Genomic DNA, 18,552 nt, shown 5'->3' with positions numbered 1-18,552 from the left:
CACCTTTTGAAGATGTTCTTGATGCTGGAGAGGCTAGTGCCAGTGATGGAGCTGGCTGAGTTTGCAACTTTCTACCACTTTTCCCCATCCTTTTGCAGTGGCCCCTCTGTATCAGATAGGGATGAAGTCAGTTAGAATGCTCTCCGTGATACATCTTCATAAATCTGTAGTTGTATCCATATGTTGGGCCCAGGATAGATCTTCAAAGATGTCGGCACCCAGGAACTTAAAACTGCTCACTCTTTCCACTGCTGATCCCTCGATGAGGACTGGTGTGTGTGCTCCCTTGACTTCCCCTTCCTGAAGTCCATAATCAGTTGCCTGGTCTTACTGACATTACGAATGAACAGTAGGCTAAGTATGCATCTTTGAGGAACACCAGTGAGGAGGAGATGTTATTTCTGATCCACACTGACTGGTCTACCAGTGAGGAAGTCGAGGATCCATTTGCAGAGGGAGGTACAGAGGCCCAGGTTTTGGAGCTTGTTGATCAGCACTGGGGTGGGATGCTGCTGAATGCTGAGCTGTAATAAACAAACAGTAGCCTGAAGGAGGTATTGCTATTGCCCAGGTGATCCAAGGCCAAGTGGAGAGCCATTGAGATTGCATCTGCAATAGACCTACTGTGGCGATAGGCAAGTTGCAGCAGGTCCAGGCCCTTGCTTAGGCAACAGTTGATTCTAGCCATGACCAACCTCTCAAAGCACTTCATCACTGTGGAGTAATTGGGCGATGGTCATTGAGGAAGCTCACCCTGCTCTTATTGGACACTGGTATGACCATCACCTTTTTAAGGCAAGTGGGAACCTCCGACTGCAGCAGTGGGAAATTGAAGATATCCTTGACCACTCCTGCCAGTTGGTTAGCACAGGTTTTTTGTTGCCATACAAAGAATGATATCAGAGCCTAACACCTTGCGAGGGTTCACTCCTAAGGCTGATTTATACTTGTGCGTCAAATGGACGCCGTAGCCTAAGCAAGTGGGCTATGCGAGTTGTGAGCATTTATACTTGTGCGTTGGTGTGTCTGCGTCGCTCTGCAATTTGGGCACATCGCGCATGAGCACACACCTGCCTGCGCAAGGCTTCATGGTCATGGTAGTCTTTCTTGGGGTAAACAAGTTTAAAGTGAGCGTCTTTTTTTCGTAAAAGCAAAATGTGTCCTCCATAATTTCGGAGGTCTGTAAAGCTTTATGGAAAGCATTGCAGCCAGAGTTCCTTCCCTGCCCTTCAGTCGCCCAATGGGAAGCTACTGCAGCATAGGAGGAAATGCGATGCTACCAAGCGGACCAATCACGGTTGTTGCGGTCTGCTTTGCCACGACGCATAGTTACATTTTGGGAGAGGTGTGCGTCAGGCCATGGCGTAGAGATCTGCATAGGGTTCGCGGCAACGTCATACCTACGGCGTCAATTTGACACAGAAGTATAAATCAGCCTTTACATGAAAGATGTTCTGACATCGGCCTCCAAGGCAGTGATTACAAGCTCGCCAGATGCTGCAGGAATTCACACAGTTGTAGTTTTATTCTCTATTTCAAAGCATGCATAAAAGGTGTTGAGTTCAACTGGGAGTGGCGCATAACTGCCATTCATAATGTTAGGTTTTGTCTGGTAGGAAGTAATGGCCTGCAACTCCTTCCAGAGCTGACATGCATCCGCTTACTTCTCTAATTTCAATTGGAATTGTTTTTTCACTCATAAAATAGTCTTCCATAGATCGTACCAGGGTATATTGCATAGATCTGCATTACTGGTCTTGAATGCCACAGATCTAGCTCTCAGCAGACTATGAATCTCCTAGTTCATCCATGGATTTGGTTTGGGTATGTCTGGTATGTTCTCAAAGGCACACACTCATCCACACAGATCTTCATGAAGTCAGTGACAACTGTCGTATTCATTCAGATTTAAAGTTGAATCCCTGAATATTGTCCAGCTCACTAACATAATGCTCCTCTGCTCTCTTGATCATACCTTGTTGGCCCTCACCACTGCTGCTGCGGTCTTTGGTCTCTGCCTATGCAAAGGGACAAGTACTGCCAATTGATCGGGCTTTCCAAAGTGCGGGCATGGGATGGCACAGTAAGTATTCCTGGTGGTGGTATAACAGTGGTGAAGTGGGCTGGCTACTGTTGTTCCACAGGTGATATGTTGGTGATAGTTGTTCAGAGACTTCTGCAGCCTGACCTGGCTGAAATCCCCTGCTTTGATAGGGAAGGCATCAGGATGCACTGCTTTTGTGATTGCTGATCACTGTGCTCGGCTTCTCCAGTGTCTGCCTGATGTTGGGCTGAGCTGGAATGTACACCACTGCCAGGATGATGGCAGAAAATTCCCTTGGCAGATAAAATGGATGTCACTTGACTGCTAGATATACCAGGTCGGGTGAGCGTGACTGGGACAGAACCGTCATGTTTCTGTACCATGATGAGATAAACGTGAAGCATACTGTCTCCTCCTCTCCCTTTAAAAGACTGAGCTGACCTGTCTTTACGGTGCATGAAGTCATTGGGCTGCAGTGCTGTGTCCCAAATGGCAGGGGTTTGCCGTGTTTCTGTGCTGCAAACTTCAATTTTATTTTCCAGAGACCATACATTCGCCAGCAGAATAATCTGGAGTATGGGTCTAAGGTTTCTGCATTCCTCTTGTACCTGTGGCCCTGCTCCCCTTCCCAAACTCCATTTTCTTCCAGAACTGCACTCGTGATCTCAGTCTGCCCTCCAGGGTTCATTGATTTTGAGGATCGTTAGATTTTTTAAAAAGTCTTAAAAATGTTGTTGCTTACTGGAGTACCCTCATGGTTGTGACTGGATTTCTAAACGGGAATATTTGATGGTTCCCATCAGAGCTGCACACAAACAGTCGCCACTGATTGGTGCTATCTTGTTCAAAAGTCTGGTGAGGGAAAGTTCATTGTTTCAGCTATGTTGTCAGTAGGCAAGAAATCTGTGAAGTACAGGTTCTTAAACCACTAATATTGAAAAACTTAGGAGAGGATTACTTTATGCATTAATTTTGAATATAAAGATGAAAGTGAAGTGAATATCAAAAATAACTTTTCAATAATTTTAATTTAATCCTCTTTTCTGTTAATCTTTTGAAGCAATTGTGTTCGCTGGATTTTGGGTTATGTGATCTGACATGCACCCTGCTTTGATTCAGAGGAGAGCTTTTGTGAAAAAAGTGAGAGGCAAGAAGATCCATCTTAAATAACCTAGTTATTACATGTTACTACAAATCATTACTTTTCACCGGATAATAGTTTGTGTGCACAGAAGAATTGAACAACATGCTTTCAGCTTTCCTATTACAGCTCAGTTGTTCAGTATTTTACATAGGTGAGCTGTTTATTACTTCACACAGCTGCAAATGATTAAATGACTTGGAACATCATGAAAGGCCGCGTGTGCTACAATAGTGGCTTCATCCAATGCAGCACTGCTGGTTTTCATTGAAAGAGAGCCCCTAAGAGGTCACATCAAACTATGGAGAGCTGAAATTGATGTCCATTGTAATAAATATTTACTTAGTTATAGAGTGGAAATGTTACAGTTCATCTGATGTAGTTCTGGACTTGTCATTTTGTGGTTGATGAGTGTCAGCCGGAGGCTGGAGATTGTTCCATTTGACAAATGTCAGGTTTTATTTGGAATATGACTTCTAGTGAGCAACAGAAAGGCTCATGAAAAATAAAATCTGTCTGATCGTGTTATGTTCTGTAACTCCAAAACATAAAACTAATCAAAAAATTATAAATTACTATAATTACACATTGCACATTTAAATGGAGACGTAACGTAAAGATTTTTACTATTCATTTATTTGAAGGATGTATGTAATGAAGTCAATTCATTCATTCAAGAAAAACACGGAAATAACTTGTGTATGTTCATTTTTTTTCACTTTAGTGAGGCACACACCTATGATGTGGAGATACAATGAAGTGTGCCATTCATGTCCTTTTACATATAACCTGTAATGAATTAATTAAACAAAACAAAGAATGGTTAGTCAAACAATATATTTACAATATTACTGAAATATTAAGTAACACTACCCCTCCTTATGTAGTTTTAAACTCCAACTCAGTTTAAAATGCATCTCAGTTCGTGTTCTATCTCTTGCACTCTCACACTGTCTCAGGTTCTGGTGTCTCTTCTGTGGGGGTTGTAGGAATGGACTCTGGGAGTGCAGGATGTGGTTTGACAGGTCAGGCCATCTTTGTTCTCTAACAACTGACACTGCTGTCCTCAACTGATTGATGTATCACCTCTAGATGATATCAAATGCAATCTCCATCATGTCGGAGCAAGGTCCAGCTCAGTCCTTAATCTTTCTGAGTAACCAATTTTGATCACTTCTGTGGTCCTTTACCAGCACTGCTTGTTCAGGGATGAAACATTGAACTCCTATTATGAGGAGCCTTCAATTTGCTTCAGCTGTTTGTCCTGCATAATTCTTCTGAAAATAGGTTTGAGGAAGTCAAAGCATGAGCGCAAGGGATGACTTCGGAACAGCATAGTTGGTTATGAAGTACACTGCACTGAATCAGAATCAGGTTTATTATCACTGGCATGTGTCATGAAATTTATTAACTTAGCAGCAGCAGTTCAATGCAATACATAATATCAAAGGAAAAAAGAAAAAAACGATAATAAATCAATTACAGTATGCGTATATTGAATAGATTAAAAATCGTACAAAGACAAAAATAATATATATTAAGAAAGTGATGTAGTGTTCATGGGTTCAATGTCCATTTAGAAATCGGATAGCAGAGGGGAAGAAGCTGTTCCTGAATCACTGAGTGTGTGCCTTCAGGCTTCTGTCCACCGACCTGATGGTAACAGTGAGAAAAGGGCATGTCCTAGGTGCTTAAGAATGGATGCTGCCTTTCTGAGACACTGCTCCTCAAAGGTGTCCTGGGTACTTTGTAGGGTAGTACCCAAGATGGTACCAACTAAATTTATGACCCTCTGCAGCTTCTTTCAGTAATGTACAGTAGTTCTCCCATACCAGACAGTGATGCGGCCTGTCACAATGCTCTCCATGGTACATCTGTAGAAGTTTTTGAGTGTATTTGTTGACATACCAAATCTCTTCAAACTCTTATATGCAAAGAGGAAAGGGATGATTATCAGTACAGTGTGTTCTGACTTTGCTTGCAATGCATTCTGTAGACTCTGCCAAGCCACTTATAGCTGAGTGGTATGATGCAGATGTAATAGATCTTATTCCATTCATTTTCAGGAATAATTGAAACTGTTCTGTAACAAACTGTGGTACATTGTCACTGACTAAGTGTTGTGGAATGCTAGTCCTTGAGAAGAGGCTTCTCAACCCATCAGTCTGCAAGACTGTGGTGGAGACTATTGGGAACACTTCTGGCCACTTTGTATCTGCATCCACTACTATCAAGAAATTTGTGCCCATGAATGGCCCTACAAAATCCACATGTATCCTATGCCAGGGCAGTGCAGGCTATTCCCAGGTATGGAGAGCTCTGGTCTTGGCATCTTCTTGGCATCTCAGTGTATAGCAAGCTGCTTGATCTTCTGATCTATCCCAGGTTACCAGTCAAAGTTTTGAGTCAAAGCTTTCACTTTGACCATACCTAGATGACCAGCATGTAGCTCTCAGCTTGGATGGTACAACAATTCTCAATCCCCACAGAAGGCAATCCCCATCAAAGGCAAGCGCATCTCAGCACTGGTAAAAATGGGAGAACTGGAGTTTTTGCCATGTAGACCTGAAACAGCCTGGGGTTTTTTCTGGTTTCCCTTTGGATCATCTCTGCCATAATAGGGAGACTTTCGATTTGCCTTTGGGAGAATACATCAGGTTGAGTGTCCTCTTATGTAAATTTTTCAGGTGTTTCCTTTTCCAGGAGTAAATGGTGCAATCCATCAGCATTTCCATGATTAGTTGTGGTTTTAAATTCAATCTTGTAATTACGTCCTCTTAGAAGAACAGCCCATCTCAGCATTCATGCTGCTGTTAGCGGAACACATTTCTGTAGATTGAAAATGAATATTAGTGGTTGATGATCAGTACTGAGGGTAAACTCTCTTCCATACAACTACTGGTTGAAATGTTCTACACCCCAAACTAGACTCAAACCCTCTATCAATGTGTGCAACACGCAGCAAAGTTGCTGGTGAACACAGCAGGCCAGGCAGCATCTCTAGGAAGAGGTACAGTCGACGTTTTGGGCCGAGACCCTCAATGTGTGCATATTTTTTTCTCTGCAGCGGTAAGGGAATGTGATGCAGAGAATATGGGGCATTTACTTTCGATATGTATCATAATGTGTGTGTACAGTGTCTGATGTCACAATTTCCCTTACCTTTTGAAAGCTACATCCCACTGCTTTGTCTGTTACAGTTTCTTCTGGAGTTATGAGTAATGAGTTCAAGTAGTGGAGCACAGTAGGCAGGTTTGGCAGGAATCTGTTATTGTAATTGATAAATCCAAAAAAACCCCCACACACAACTGTGGCACATCCTTTGGGCTTGGGGCATCCACCGCTGCTTGAATTTTCTCAGCACACTTGTGTAGTCCCTCTGTGTCAATGGTGTGACCATAGTAAGTGATGCTTGGTTTAAAGAATTCACATTTATTGCATGTGTTATGCTCTGAGCTCATAATGTTCTAATCTTTTTGACAATGTCTTGAGATTTTGGAGATGTTCTTTGTCATATATATCAGTAACAGTGATGTCATCCAGGTAACACTAAGTGTCTGGTCAGCTTGCTGCATCTGATCTATAGCTTTCTGCCAGAGTGCAGATGAAGATGCTACTGCAAAAAGTAAGCCTATTATTGTAATAAAGCCCTTTCTGAATATTTATGGTGAGAAGCATTTTGGACTCTTCTTCCCTCTCCATCTGTAGGTAGGTCTCAGCTAAGTCCACTTTGCTGAAGTGTTTCCCTCCATAAAGGTTTGGAAAGATATCTTCTATCCTGTGCAGAGGATTTGAGCTACTCTCAATACTGGGTTATGATGACCTTAAAATCACCACAGGTCCTGACAAGGCCCATTCTTCTTGGCTACTGGGACTGATAGTGTTGCCCATGGACTTCACTTGACCTTGGAAAGAACTCCTTCAGCCTCCATGCAATCTATCTCATTTTATCATGGATAGTGTAAGGAACCAGATGGGCTTTGCAAAACTTAGGTGTGGCATTTTTATTGAGCATTATTTTACCCGTGATATGTTTGAGTTTTCCAGTGCCACCTTTGAGCACTGCTGTGGCATCATCTAGTACGTTTTCAAATTCACTTTCAGTTGACTCTATTTTAGGGGATGTGGGATGCAAATGGTGGCTGGAACTCCAATCAGGTTGTTGTTGTCTGAGCCACTCACACTCCCACAATGCTGGCCCTCCTGTTCTTGCCACATACAAGTCCAATGTAGCTTGTTGGCTTTTGTGTTTCATTGTTACGCATGTCATTCCCACAGGAGTTATATTTTCTCCAGTACCAGTTCTTAAGTAGATATCTGCAGACTTCAGTTCAGCATCTTTGAAATGCTGTTCAAACTAATTTAGTGGAGTGACTGATGCAGTGGAGCCAGTGTCCAATTCCATTTTACTTACTTTGCCATTTACTTCTGGTGTAAACCATATTGCTTGTCGATTGTTAGTTTTCTCTTCCCTGTGCAGTCCATTTCCTTTTATCTGCCCGACGTGTTCTTAGTATGTGTACTACTTTGTTGCATTTCTTGCCACTTTCAACTTTAAATCTGAATTGGTCTGGTGACTGTGAGCCACTGGCACAATGATAACACGACTTGTTTGGTCAGGCCAGTTTCTGTTTAGACATTGCAATTTTGTTCACACTCACTTTCATTCCTGGCTGCAACTCAATTGCATCTTGGTCTGCTGTTTCCATTGGTACAGTATTTCAACTGCTGTTTTAAATGTGTGTTGTGTTTCAGTTAGGAGCTGTTTTGATTGCTTTCTTGTAAGATTCCACAAACTAAATGATCTCTCAGTGCATCATTAAGCCATGTCTGACAATGCTCAGATAACTTCAATTCAGCCATGTAAGTTCAAATAGACTCCCTTTCCTTTTGATTCCATTTATAACACCTATAGCATTCTGCAATCAATAATGATTTTGGTTCTAAATGTTCCTGCGTTACTTTTATGAAAGCAGCAAACTGTATGCCTTTAAACTGTATGCCTGTTATCATCTAGTACTTCTTACCTGTACTACACTTGCTCTGTAACTTTTGCATTTTATTCTGCATTGTTTGCACAACATAATGATCTGATTGCAGTGCATGACATAATGATGTGATCTGTATGAACAATATGCAAAACAAGCTTTTTACTGTATTTTGGTACATGTGGCAATAATATGTCAATGCATCAGCAATCTTACCCCATGGGATACAGTTCTAATCAAGTCAAGTCAGGTTTGTTGTTATTTAACTATATACATGTATACCGCCAAACAAGACTACGTTTCTCCAGAGCAGGGTGTAAAGCACAGTAGTATACATAACACACAATAACTTAGGAAAATAGGAATTAAATCTACAAATGAATAGATTCATAGATAAAGTAAAGTGCATAAACTAAATATTGTAGGTATATGTATATTATATGTAACACAACTTTCACTTTGAAAAACTATATTAATGGTAAATATATACATTGCTAATTAACTTTGTACAAACATGCCACTATACATGAATTTAATATTTCTGTATCATCAGTCAATCTAGTTTAATCAATCTACAGCATTAGAAAGAATGGGGAGAATTTGGGTATGTATGGTATTGAGAGAAAATACAAGAAAATAGGATCAGGAGTAGGCCATCAGGTTTACTATTTTTAATATGTATTCCTCATTTTATTGAGAACTGAAAAGGCACGTTGTAGGTTGCAACTGTTTGATCCAACTTCCCATGATTACTTTTTGAATGCCAGACATGTTGATGACTCAATCATCTGCGTAAAGTAATGAGAAGATGTGATTTCTGCTTTTAGGTGAGGCACTATGCAATGTGTCCAGTTTCTCAATGGGTATTACTTCTGCCAGAAATGGACACCAATGACTTGAAGCATGTATAAATCATTTATTACGGATCATTTGCTCATTTAAAATACAGTGGCATGCAAAAGTTTAGGCACCCCTGGTCAAAATTTCTTTTACTGTGAATGGTTAAGTGAGTAGAAGATGAACTGATCTCCAAAAGGCATAAAGTTAAAGATGACACATTCTTTTCAACATCTTAAACAAGATTAGTGTATTATTTTTGTTTTATACAATTTTAGAGTGGGGGAAAAAAAAGGAAAGGAGCACCATGCAAAAGTTTGGGCACCCCAAGAGATTTGAGCTCTCAGATAACTTTTACCAAGGTCTCAGACCTTAATTAGCTTGTTAGGGCTATGGCTTGTTCACAGTCAACGTTAGGAAAGGCCAGGTGATGCAAATTTCAAAGCTTTATAGATACCCTGACTCCTAAAGCCTTGTCCCAACAATCAGCAACCATGGGCTCCACTAAGCAGCTACGTAGCACTCTGAAAATTAAAATAAATGAAGCCCACAAAGCAGGAGAAGGCCATAACAAGATAGCAAAGTGTTTTCAGGTAGCCATTTCCTCAGTTCGTAATGTAATTAAGAAATGGCAGTTAACAGGAACGGTGGAGGTCAAGTTGAGGTCTGAAAGACCAAGAAAACTTTCCGAGAGAACTGCTCGTAAGATTGCTAGAAAGGCAAATCAAAACCCCTGATTGACCGCAAAAGACCTTCAGGAAGATTTAGCAGACTCTGGAGTGGTAGTGCACTGTTCTACTGTGCAGCAACACCTGCACAAATACGACCTTCATGGAAGAGTCATCAGAAGAAAACCTTTCCTGCGCCCTCACCACAAATTCAGCGTCAGAAGTTTGCAAAGGAGCATCTAAACAAGTATGCTCTGTAGATAAGGATGAAAAAGACAATGGATTAATTCTGCCATTGGACAGAATCCTGAAAATCCTGAATCTTGCCATTGGATAAATTTGCCACCATTTGCCACCTAGCCTTAAATGAGATTGGAAATTTGCTTAAATTAATCTTGCATGTTTGCCAGGTGGGAACAATTCCCTAGCCAGTTGATGTCAATGACTGCTTTTCCAGATTTTGCAGCTCGTCATTCCTTTTGCTGACATATTGACAATCATTATGGGACACACTTTGGAGTGAATTTCTATTGGATTCTCAACTGATGTAATTTTTGGAAACTCCCAATGCAGTCCCAGAAGTATGCTATAATTGAGCTGAAGTCTGTCTTGACTCAGGTCTGTCTCATCCACTGAGGTCACAGTATCAAGCAGAAGATTCACCCATTTTTAAACTCCCTTTTCATTACTCTCACATTTTCCATCTTCCCCAAACTTCTACCTATATCTCCGGTAGAAAACTGTATGCTGACACAATGCTCTATTAGTATTGCACGTCTATATTGGAAAAAGTCAACAGTTACTGAAGGTAATGTGGGCAGCTGAATGAGTTTGACTTTGAACAGCAAAAGCTGACATGGACAAGCACAGCCCACACGGCTTATTGCCGTACATGTTACCAGGCAGAGTCAATTAAATTTCAGTAATGTATTTCCAGTTTAAGATAGTGCTACTGAACATGGGTGACAGCTTACTGTTGGCTTTCAATTCAAGAAATTCAACCAAATACTTTATTAGTAACACTTTACATGGAAAATTGTGGTAAACGATCACCGCAAGCAAAGGCGAGGCTGATCCAAGAGTTGAGGCATTCGTGTGCGAGACCAACTCGGAGCATGGTCGAGGCATGTTCCAGGAGCAGTTGGAATCTGTCATTAGAGGCTGTTTGACAATTTCTTGCCCTCTGCCTGTTAATAACAGATATGAAAATTGAAACACCAGTTTTCTGCAAGTGCTGTAAAGAAAGTATTGATATAGTCATTTTTTTTGAGTACAGTTGACACTTTAAGTTTGTAGGATATTGTCATTTGATTACTGTAATTTGAACTGATTTTTGAGTTTTTTTTGTTTTATCAAAGTCCTGCTGCTTTACAAGGTCTGCTTGTCGTGTTTCCTTGCTCCTGGCAGTTGATTTAGGTTTTCTTCAATTTAACAATAAGTTGTCCCTTTCACTGCAGCTCTACAGTTGAGTGAGTTTTGAACTTTGACTCTGGCAGTCCAGCTGACGTTTTTCTTCCTTTCTCACTTTAGGTGTCTCTAGTACAGTGGACAGAGTGTGTGGGCCTGACTCTCGTTGGCAGGGACCAATCTTCCATGCAGCTGAGGACACCAGGAGGACAGATTCTGAACTTCACCATCCTGCAGGTGTTCCCATTTACCTATGAGAGCAAACGAATGGGCATCATTGTCAAAGTAAGTATTGAAAAGTATAACAATCCATTAGCTAATGTGATCCAAATCCTCCTTCCTTTATCCATAAATTTTGCTTTTTCCATTATCCTTGAAGGTCATGTTGGAATCAAATTCCACAGAAGTCGAATCAGTTTCCCAAAATGATGAACGGTGACTGTCGATATGATATAAATTTGGAATGGTGGGAGCAGATACTGGGGATGTATCATGGCCTGGTTCCCAAAGTTGTAATGAGTGATTAGGCTTTTGGTTAGCATGAGCTCGGCCAGTATTATTTATTCCAGATGATTTTCCTGGCACTACAGCAGTGTCTAAGCCAGGGACGTTAGCTTGGTCTGAAGTAAGGTAATGCTTTTGCCTCCACTCACTCTACAATCACCTCCAAACTTTGTTCTCCACACTGTCATCTCCATTTCTTTTGGTCGCTTCTGTTCCTCTCACTGGTGCTTCCTGGTTTTGTTTACCCATTGGTGATTGATAAAGTGGGTGGAGATTCTGAACAGGCATGTATTGAGACGGTTCTCGGTAGGGAACTCACTTAGAAGGGTTCTTGTTGTGAAATGGAAGTGAGTGCCTGGCACATGTAAAAGCTCACTTGTAGTTTGGGCTTGGAGGGAACTTCTGACAGAACACATAAGCATTGGAGTAGTCTGGAGAGCCTGTAGGAGGGAAGTGTCTTTAGAGCTTGGGAAACTCTGGGAAAAGTACTATCCCATGCCATTCAGTGAAGTTCAGGGCTGGGTCTTTTTAGTTGGGGCTTTCCTGATGGGGGAATGGCAACTTATTCCACTGGATGCACTGATCTCACCCAAGTATCGTTATTAACTTGTATGAAAAAGTACTGGGAGATTGCTAGTGTTGAAAGTACATAGGAAACAAGGAAATACTGTTGATGTGAACAGAAAAACAGTATTAAATGTCAGGCCTTAAGAAGGGTCAGTAACCTGAAATATTTACTCAGTTTATCTCTTGATAGATGCTGACAGAATTGATTTCCAGCATATTCTTGTTAAACTCCCACATGTTGAAAAGTCAATGAGCTATTTGAGTGCAGTAGGTGTTGCAATATTGATGATCCTATTTATAGTTTACATTGAGATTTGAACATAGTCCAGGCTGCTGATGGAGAATTCCCAGCAGGTTATTTCCCCCTCCCTTAATCAGGAACACCAATATTTAGTAGGCTGAGATCAGATAACTTAAGTTTTGAAGAGTTTTTTAAGCAAGAGTTTTGAACGTAAAATATTCCAGCTCCTCTCACAGGGTGGCTCATTAAATATATTGATTGAGCAATTTTACTGAATCGCGACAAGTGCTTTTTGCATGCTTTTGTTTGGTATACTTTTTTTTCTCCTAATACTTTTATATGGTCAGTGGTATCGCAGACATCAATGCAAGCCAGAGAATGCTTGAAGAATCCTGTTAGAGCAAAGATTGCAACTTGTGCACAGCAAGACATTTTAGAAGCAAAAGTAAACGTGCAAATTTGTCATCTGTATGACCATGTTAATATTTTTAGCTGCTATTTCCTGTACTGCTTTGCGGTAAGATACATTAAAATTAATCTATTTAATCTCTGGAACATTAGTCTAAACATAAACTGCTTTTAGTTTACTACATTTTGACTGAAACTGAATAAATTCTGTCTTCAACCCATACTTGAACTCTATTATTTAATTTTTAGGCCAATTGGTACCTGACTTTTACAAGCAAAGTAAGCAACATTATAAATATATGCATCATTTTAACCATGGACATAAATATATTGTTGCCAGATGACTCAAATCATGCAATTGTGGTAAATGAATCTGTAAGCCTTTTATTAAATAAATAATTGGTATAATCTGATGATTATTGCATTATTCTCTGTGGGACCTTGCTGCGTACGGATACAGGACTACTTGCTTCTACCTCCTACCCAAGATCCACAAACCTGACTGTCTGGTAGGACCATTGTCTCTCCCTGCTTCTGCCCCACTGAACTCATGTTCTCATACCTTGACTCCATTTTATCCCCCTTGACTCAGGCCCTTCCCACCTACATCCACAACATTTCTCATGCTCTCTATCTCCTCACTAACTTTCAATTCCCTGGCCCTGACTGCCTCATTTTCATCATGGATGTCCAGTCCCTATACATTTCTATCCCCCATCAAGAAAGCCTTAAAGCTTTCTAATTCTTTCTAAACAAAATGGTCATTGTCATACTTTATTGATCCCGGGGGAAATTGGTTTTCGTTACAGTTGCACCATAAATAATTAAATAGTAATATATAAATTATGCCAGGGAATGTCCAGGACCAGCCAATTGGCTCAGGGTGTCTGACCCTCCAAGGGAGGAGTTGTAAAGTTTGATGGCCACAGGCAGGAATGACTTCCTATGACGCTTTGTGTTGCATCTCGGTGGAATGAGTCTCTGGCTCAATGTACTCCTGTGCCCACCCAGTACATTATGTAGTGGATGGGAGACATTGTCCAAGATGGCATGGAACTTGGACAGCATCCTCTTTTCAGACACCACCGTCAGAGAGTTCAGTTCCATCCCCACAACATCACTGGCCTTACGAATGAGTTTGTTGATTTTGTTGGTGTCTGCTACCCTCAGCCTGCTGCCCCAGCACACAACAGCAAACAGCAAAAATACAGAGTTCATCAGCCATTGGAAAGACTTTGCTGCATTTTTCAACCCATATGACATGTGCAGAAACTCAGAGGCCAAATAGGGTTATCACAGCTGTTTTAGGAGCATACTTTGAGCACACAGGCACCTGCTGGTAGCCCCCAACAGAATAGACTTCAGGAAAAAAAATTTAAATCGCTTTCTGGCTAAATGTGCTGAAAAGTCTTGGATGTGTGGGATCGGGGGTGGTGATCTTGTTAAGGCATCGGTAATTGCTGCATGAGTGGCAATCACTATCAGACTTGGGGACCGTATGGAGGGGCAAAGTCCAGGGGCTATTTGACTGGCGTACAATTCCAAGTTTTTCCATGTTGGCAAACTCAGCCTTCGTGGTTGCCAGCTTTTGCGGGTCTAGTCTGACAGAACTGGTCTTCACCCTCAACGATTTCTCTTTCGGCTTCTCCCACTTTCTCCTTTCTCCAAGCTCGTGGGTTAGCTATGGGCACCCACGTGAGCCCCAGCTATACCTGCCTTTTCATTGGCTATGTGAAGCAGTCCATGTTTTAAGCCTTCCATGGTAATACTCCCGAACTCTTCCCTTTGCTACATTTGCCTACTGTGTTGGTGCTGCTTCATGCACCCATGCTGAACATTGATTCAAAGTTGTTGGTGAACGCAGCAGGCCAGGCAGTATCTCTAGGAAGAGATACAGTCGACGTTTCAGGCTGAGACCTTTCGTCAGGATTAACTGAAGGAAGAGCTAGTAAGAGATTTGAAAGTGGGAGGGGGAGGGGGAGATCCAAAATGATGGGAGAAGACAGGAGGGGGAGGGATGGAGCCAAGAGCTGGACAGGTGATTAGCAAAAGGGATATGAGAGGATCATGGAACAGGAGGCCCAGGGAGAAAGAAAAGGGGGGGGGGGAACCCAGAGGATGGGCAAGGAGTATAGTTAGAGGGACAGAGGGAGAAAAAGGAGAGAGAGAGAGAAAGAATGTGCATATATAAATAATGGATGGGGTACGAGGGGGAGGTGGGGCATTAGCGGAAGTTAGAGAAGTCAATGTTAATATACACACATTCTTTCTCTCACCCTCCTTTTTCTCCCTCTGTCACACACAATTTGCCAACCTCGAGAATTAGAACAAAACTAGCAGATTAGATTAGATTCAACTTTATTGTCATTGTGCTGAGTACAGATACAAAGCCAATGAAATGCAGTTAGCGTCTAATCAGAAATGCAAAGAATAAAAAGTAAGTGCTACAGCACACAAATATAAAAGTACTGAGGCAGTACAGTATGGGTGCGATACTGCTTAGCGCTGTGATGTGAGCTTCAGCAGGGTCACAGCCTCAGGGAAGAAGCTCTTCCTGTGCCTGCTGACGCGAGAGCGGTGGCTCCAGTAGCGCCTACCAGATAAGAGGAGAGTATCAAGTCCATGGTGGCTAGAATTGTGATATTCACCAGTGAATGGAATGGAGATAACGAGGGCTGCAGACCACAGGATATTTTGAGCATCCTCAGAATTGACTTTTTAAATCTGGTTGAGATCTGAACCATGCACCTACCTATTTCATGATATATGAGTAAATTGGTATATTAGTTTCTTATTGTCACGTGCCTTGCATACTTACTCTTTAGACAGATGAAATCATTACACAAGTGCATTGAGACAGTACAAGATAAATCAATAATAGAGTGCATGACAAGGTGGTACAGAAGATATTCTGTGCAGATAGACAATTAGGTGCAAGACCATAACAAGGTAGATTCTGAGGTCAAGAGTCTATCTTATCATACTAGGGAACCGTTCATTAGGATAAACGTTCAGTGGGATAGAAGCTGTCCTTGAGTTTGGTAATGTGTGCTTTTAGGGTTTTGTATCTTCTGCCCAATGGGGCAAGGGAGAAGAGAGAATATCCAGGACGGCTGGGGTCTTTAATTATGCTGGCTGTTTTACCGAGGCAGTGAGAAGTGTAGACAGAGTCCATGGAGGGGAGACTAATTTCCATGAACTTCTGAGCTGTGTCTGCAACACTCTGCAGTCCCTGGCAGAGCAATTGTCAGATTGAGCTATGATGCAACCACATAGGGTGCTTTCTGTGGTGCGTCGACTTAAAAACTGGTGAGGGTCAAAGGGGACATGCCAGATTTCTTTAGCCTCTTCAGGAAGTAGAGATACTTGTGAGGTTTCTTGACTGTTGAAATCAGCATACTGTGAGCAGGTACAGAGCCTTGTTTCCCAACTACCTAATTCCTTTGGCATTCAGTTTCCAGATAGCGAGCAGCAGATTGCTTCTATCTATGGAAATTCATTCCATTATTATCCCTCAGAATGATTCTGATTGAAATGCTTCCTTTAATGATCCCTGAGGATTCTGCTCTTGAAATAATAAAGGACAAATTGATAATTGAGCTACTCATTCAAGATAGACACTAGTGACTGACTTTTACATCTCCCTGAGTCTGTTCATATCACCTCATGATGTAAAATCGCACATCGCCGCTGCAAAGCAGGAACTCAAGGGTGGTTATCATGGGTTTGCTTCCAGTTCCTTGTGCTGGAGAGGACATGAACAGGGAGATAGGGGATCTGAATGTGTGGCTGAGGAGCTGGTGCAGGGAGCAGGGGTTTAGATTCTTGGACCACTGGGATCTGTTTTGGGGTAAGGATGAATTGTACAGAAGGGACGGGTTACACCTTAACAGACGGGGGACCAGCGTTCTGGCAGGCAGGTTTGCCACTGCTACACAGATGTGTTTAAACTAAGTAGTGGGGGGAAGAGAATGAACTGGAAATATAAGCATGGAGTTAAAGGGAATGAGAGAATAAGAAAAGTTAAGACAGACAACAGAATTAAAGGGGCGGAAAGATCAGAAAGGGATCGGAGAGTATGGGCAAGTGCAATGGGAATCGATGTGAAAGGTGAGGGGAGTAAAAGTATTATATATGAATGCACGGAGTATAAGAAATACAGTGGATGAACTTGAGGCTCAGTTGGAAATTGGCAAATATGATGTTGTGGGAATAACAGAGACATGGCAGCAAGAGGACCAGGGCTGGGAAACGAATATTCAGGGATATACATCCTATCGAAAGGACAGACAGGTTGGCTGAGGGGGTGGGGTGGCTCTGTTGGTGAGGAATGAAATTCAGTCACTTGCGAGGGATGACATAGAATCAGGAGATGTAGAGTCAGTATGGATAGAACTGAGAAACTGCAAGGGCAAAAAGACCCTGATGGGAGTTATCTACAGGCCCCCAAACAGTAGCCTGGATATAGGGTGCAAGTTAAATCAAGAGTTAAAATTGGCATGTTGCAAAAGTAATTCTACGGTTGTTATGGGGGATTTTAACATGCAGGTAGACTGGGAAAATCAGGTTGGTACTGGATCCCAAGAAAGGGAGTTTGTGGAATGCCTCAGAGATGGATTCTTAGAGCAGCTTATGTTAGAGCCTACCAGGGAGAAGGCAATTCTGGATTTAGTGTTGTGTAATGAGGCAGATTTGATAAGGGAACTCGAGGTAAAGGAGCCATTAGGAGGTAGTGACCATAATATGATAAGTTTTAATCTACAATTTGAGAGGGAGAAGGGAAGATCGGAAGTGTTAGTATTACAGTTGAACAAAGGGGACTGTGGACACATGAGGGAGGAGCTGGCAAAAGTTGACTGGAAAGATACCCTAGCAGGGATGACAGTGGAACAGCAATGGCAGGTATTTCTGGGAATAATACAGAAGGTGCAGGATCAGTTCATTCCAAAGAGGAAGAAAGGTTCCAAGGGGAGTAAGGGGTGACCGTGGATGACAAGGGAAGTCAAGGACAGTATAAAAATAAAAGAGAGGAAGTATAACATAGCAAGGATGAGTGGGAAGCCAGAGGATTGGGAGACTTCTAAGGAGCAACAGTAGATAACTAAAAAGGCAATACGGGAGGGGTGGGGGGAGATGAGGTACGAAGGTAAGCTAACCAAGAATATAAAGGAGGATAGTAAAAGCCAGACAAGCTGAACAGGTACTTTGGATCTGTCTTCACTAGAGAAGACACAAACAATCTCCCAGATGTAATAGTGGCCGGAGGATCTAGAGTAACAGAGGAACTGAAGGAAATTCACATCAGGCACAAAATGGTGTTGGGTAAACTGATGGGACTGAAGGTTGATAAATCCCCAGGGCCTGATGGTCTGCATCCCAGGGTACTTAAGGAGGTGGCTCTAGAAATCGTGGACACATTGGTAATCAGTTTCCAATGTTCTATAGATTCAGGATCAGTTCCTGTGGATTGGAGGGTAGCTAATGTTATCCCACTTTTTAAGAATGGAGGGAGAGAGAAAACAGGCAATTATAGACCAGTTAGTCTAACATCAGTGGTGGGGAAGATGCTGGAATCAATTATGAAAGATGTAATAGCGGCATATTTGGATAGCAGTGACAGGATAGGTCTGAGTCAGCATGGATTTACGAAGGGGAAATCATGCTTGACTAATCTTCTGGAATTTTTTGAGAATGTGACTATGAAAATAGACATGGGAAAGCCAGTGAATGTCATGTACCTGGACTTT

The 18,552-nt window shown here is 41.9% G+C and overlaps 1 protein-coding gene across 4 annotated transcripts in view; it reads left to right on the top strand.

Moving 5' to 3' along the window:
- LOC134342850 (probable phospholipid-transporting ATPase IIA) overlaps window positions 1-18,552 on the top strand; it is a 174,575-nt gene that overhangs the window by 97,534 nt on the left and 58,489 nt on the right. For all 4 annotated transcript variants that reach the window (XR_010017124.1, XR_010017123.1, XM_063041479.1 and 1 more), the window contains one exon: window positions 11,209-11,370. Coding sequence is in view for 2 of the 4 variants with exons in the window: in XM_063041479.1 (XP_062897549.1) it covers window positions 11,209-11,370 (162 nt within the window). In the remaining 2 variants the exon portion in view is untranslated. The remainder of the gene's footprint in view (window positions 1-11,208; window positions 11,371-18,552) is intronic.

The sequence above is a fragment of the Mobula hypostoma genome, chromosome 2 (assembly GCF_963921235.1).
Source record: "Mobula hypostoma chromosome 2, sMobHyp1.1, whole genome shotgun sequence".
Lineage (NCBI taxonomy): Eukaryota > Metazoa > Chordata > Chondrichthyes > Myliobatiformes > Myliobatidae > Mobula > Mobula hypostoma.
Note: the sequence above shows the minus strand (reverse complement) of the source record. Positions and strands in the feature narration are given on the sequence as shown.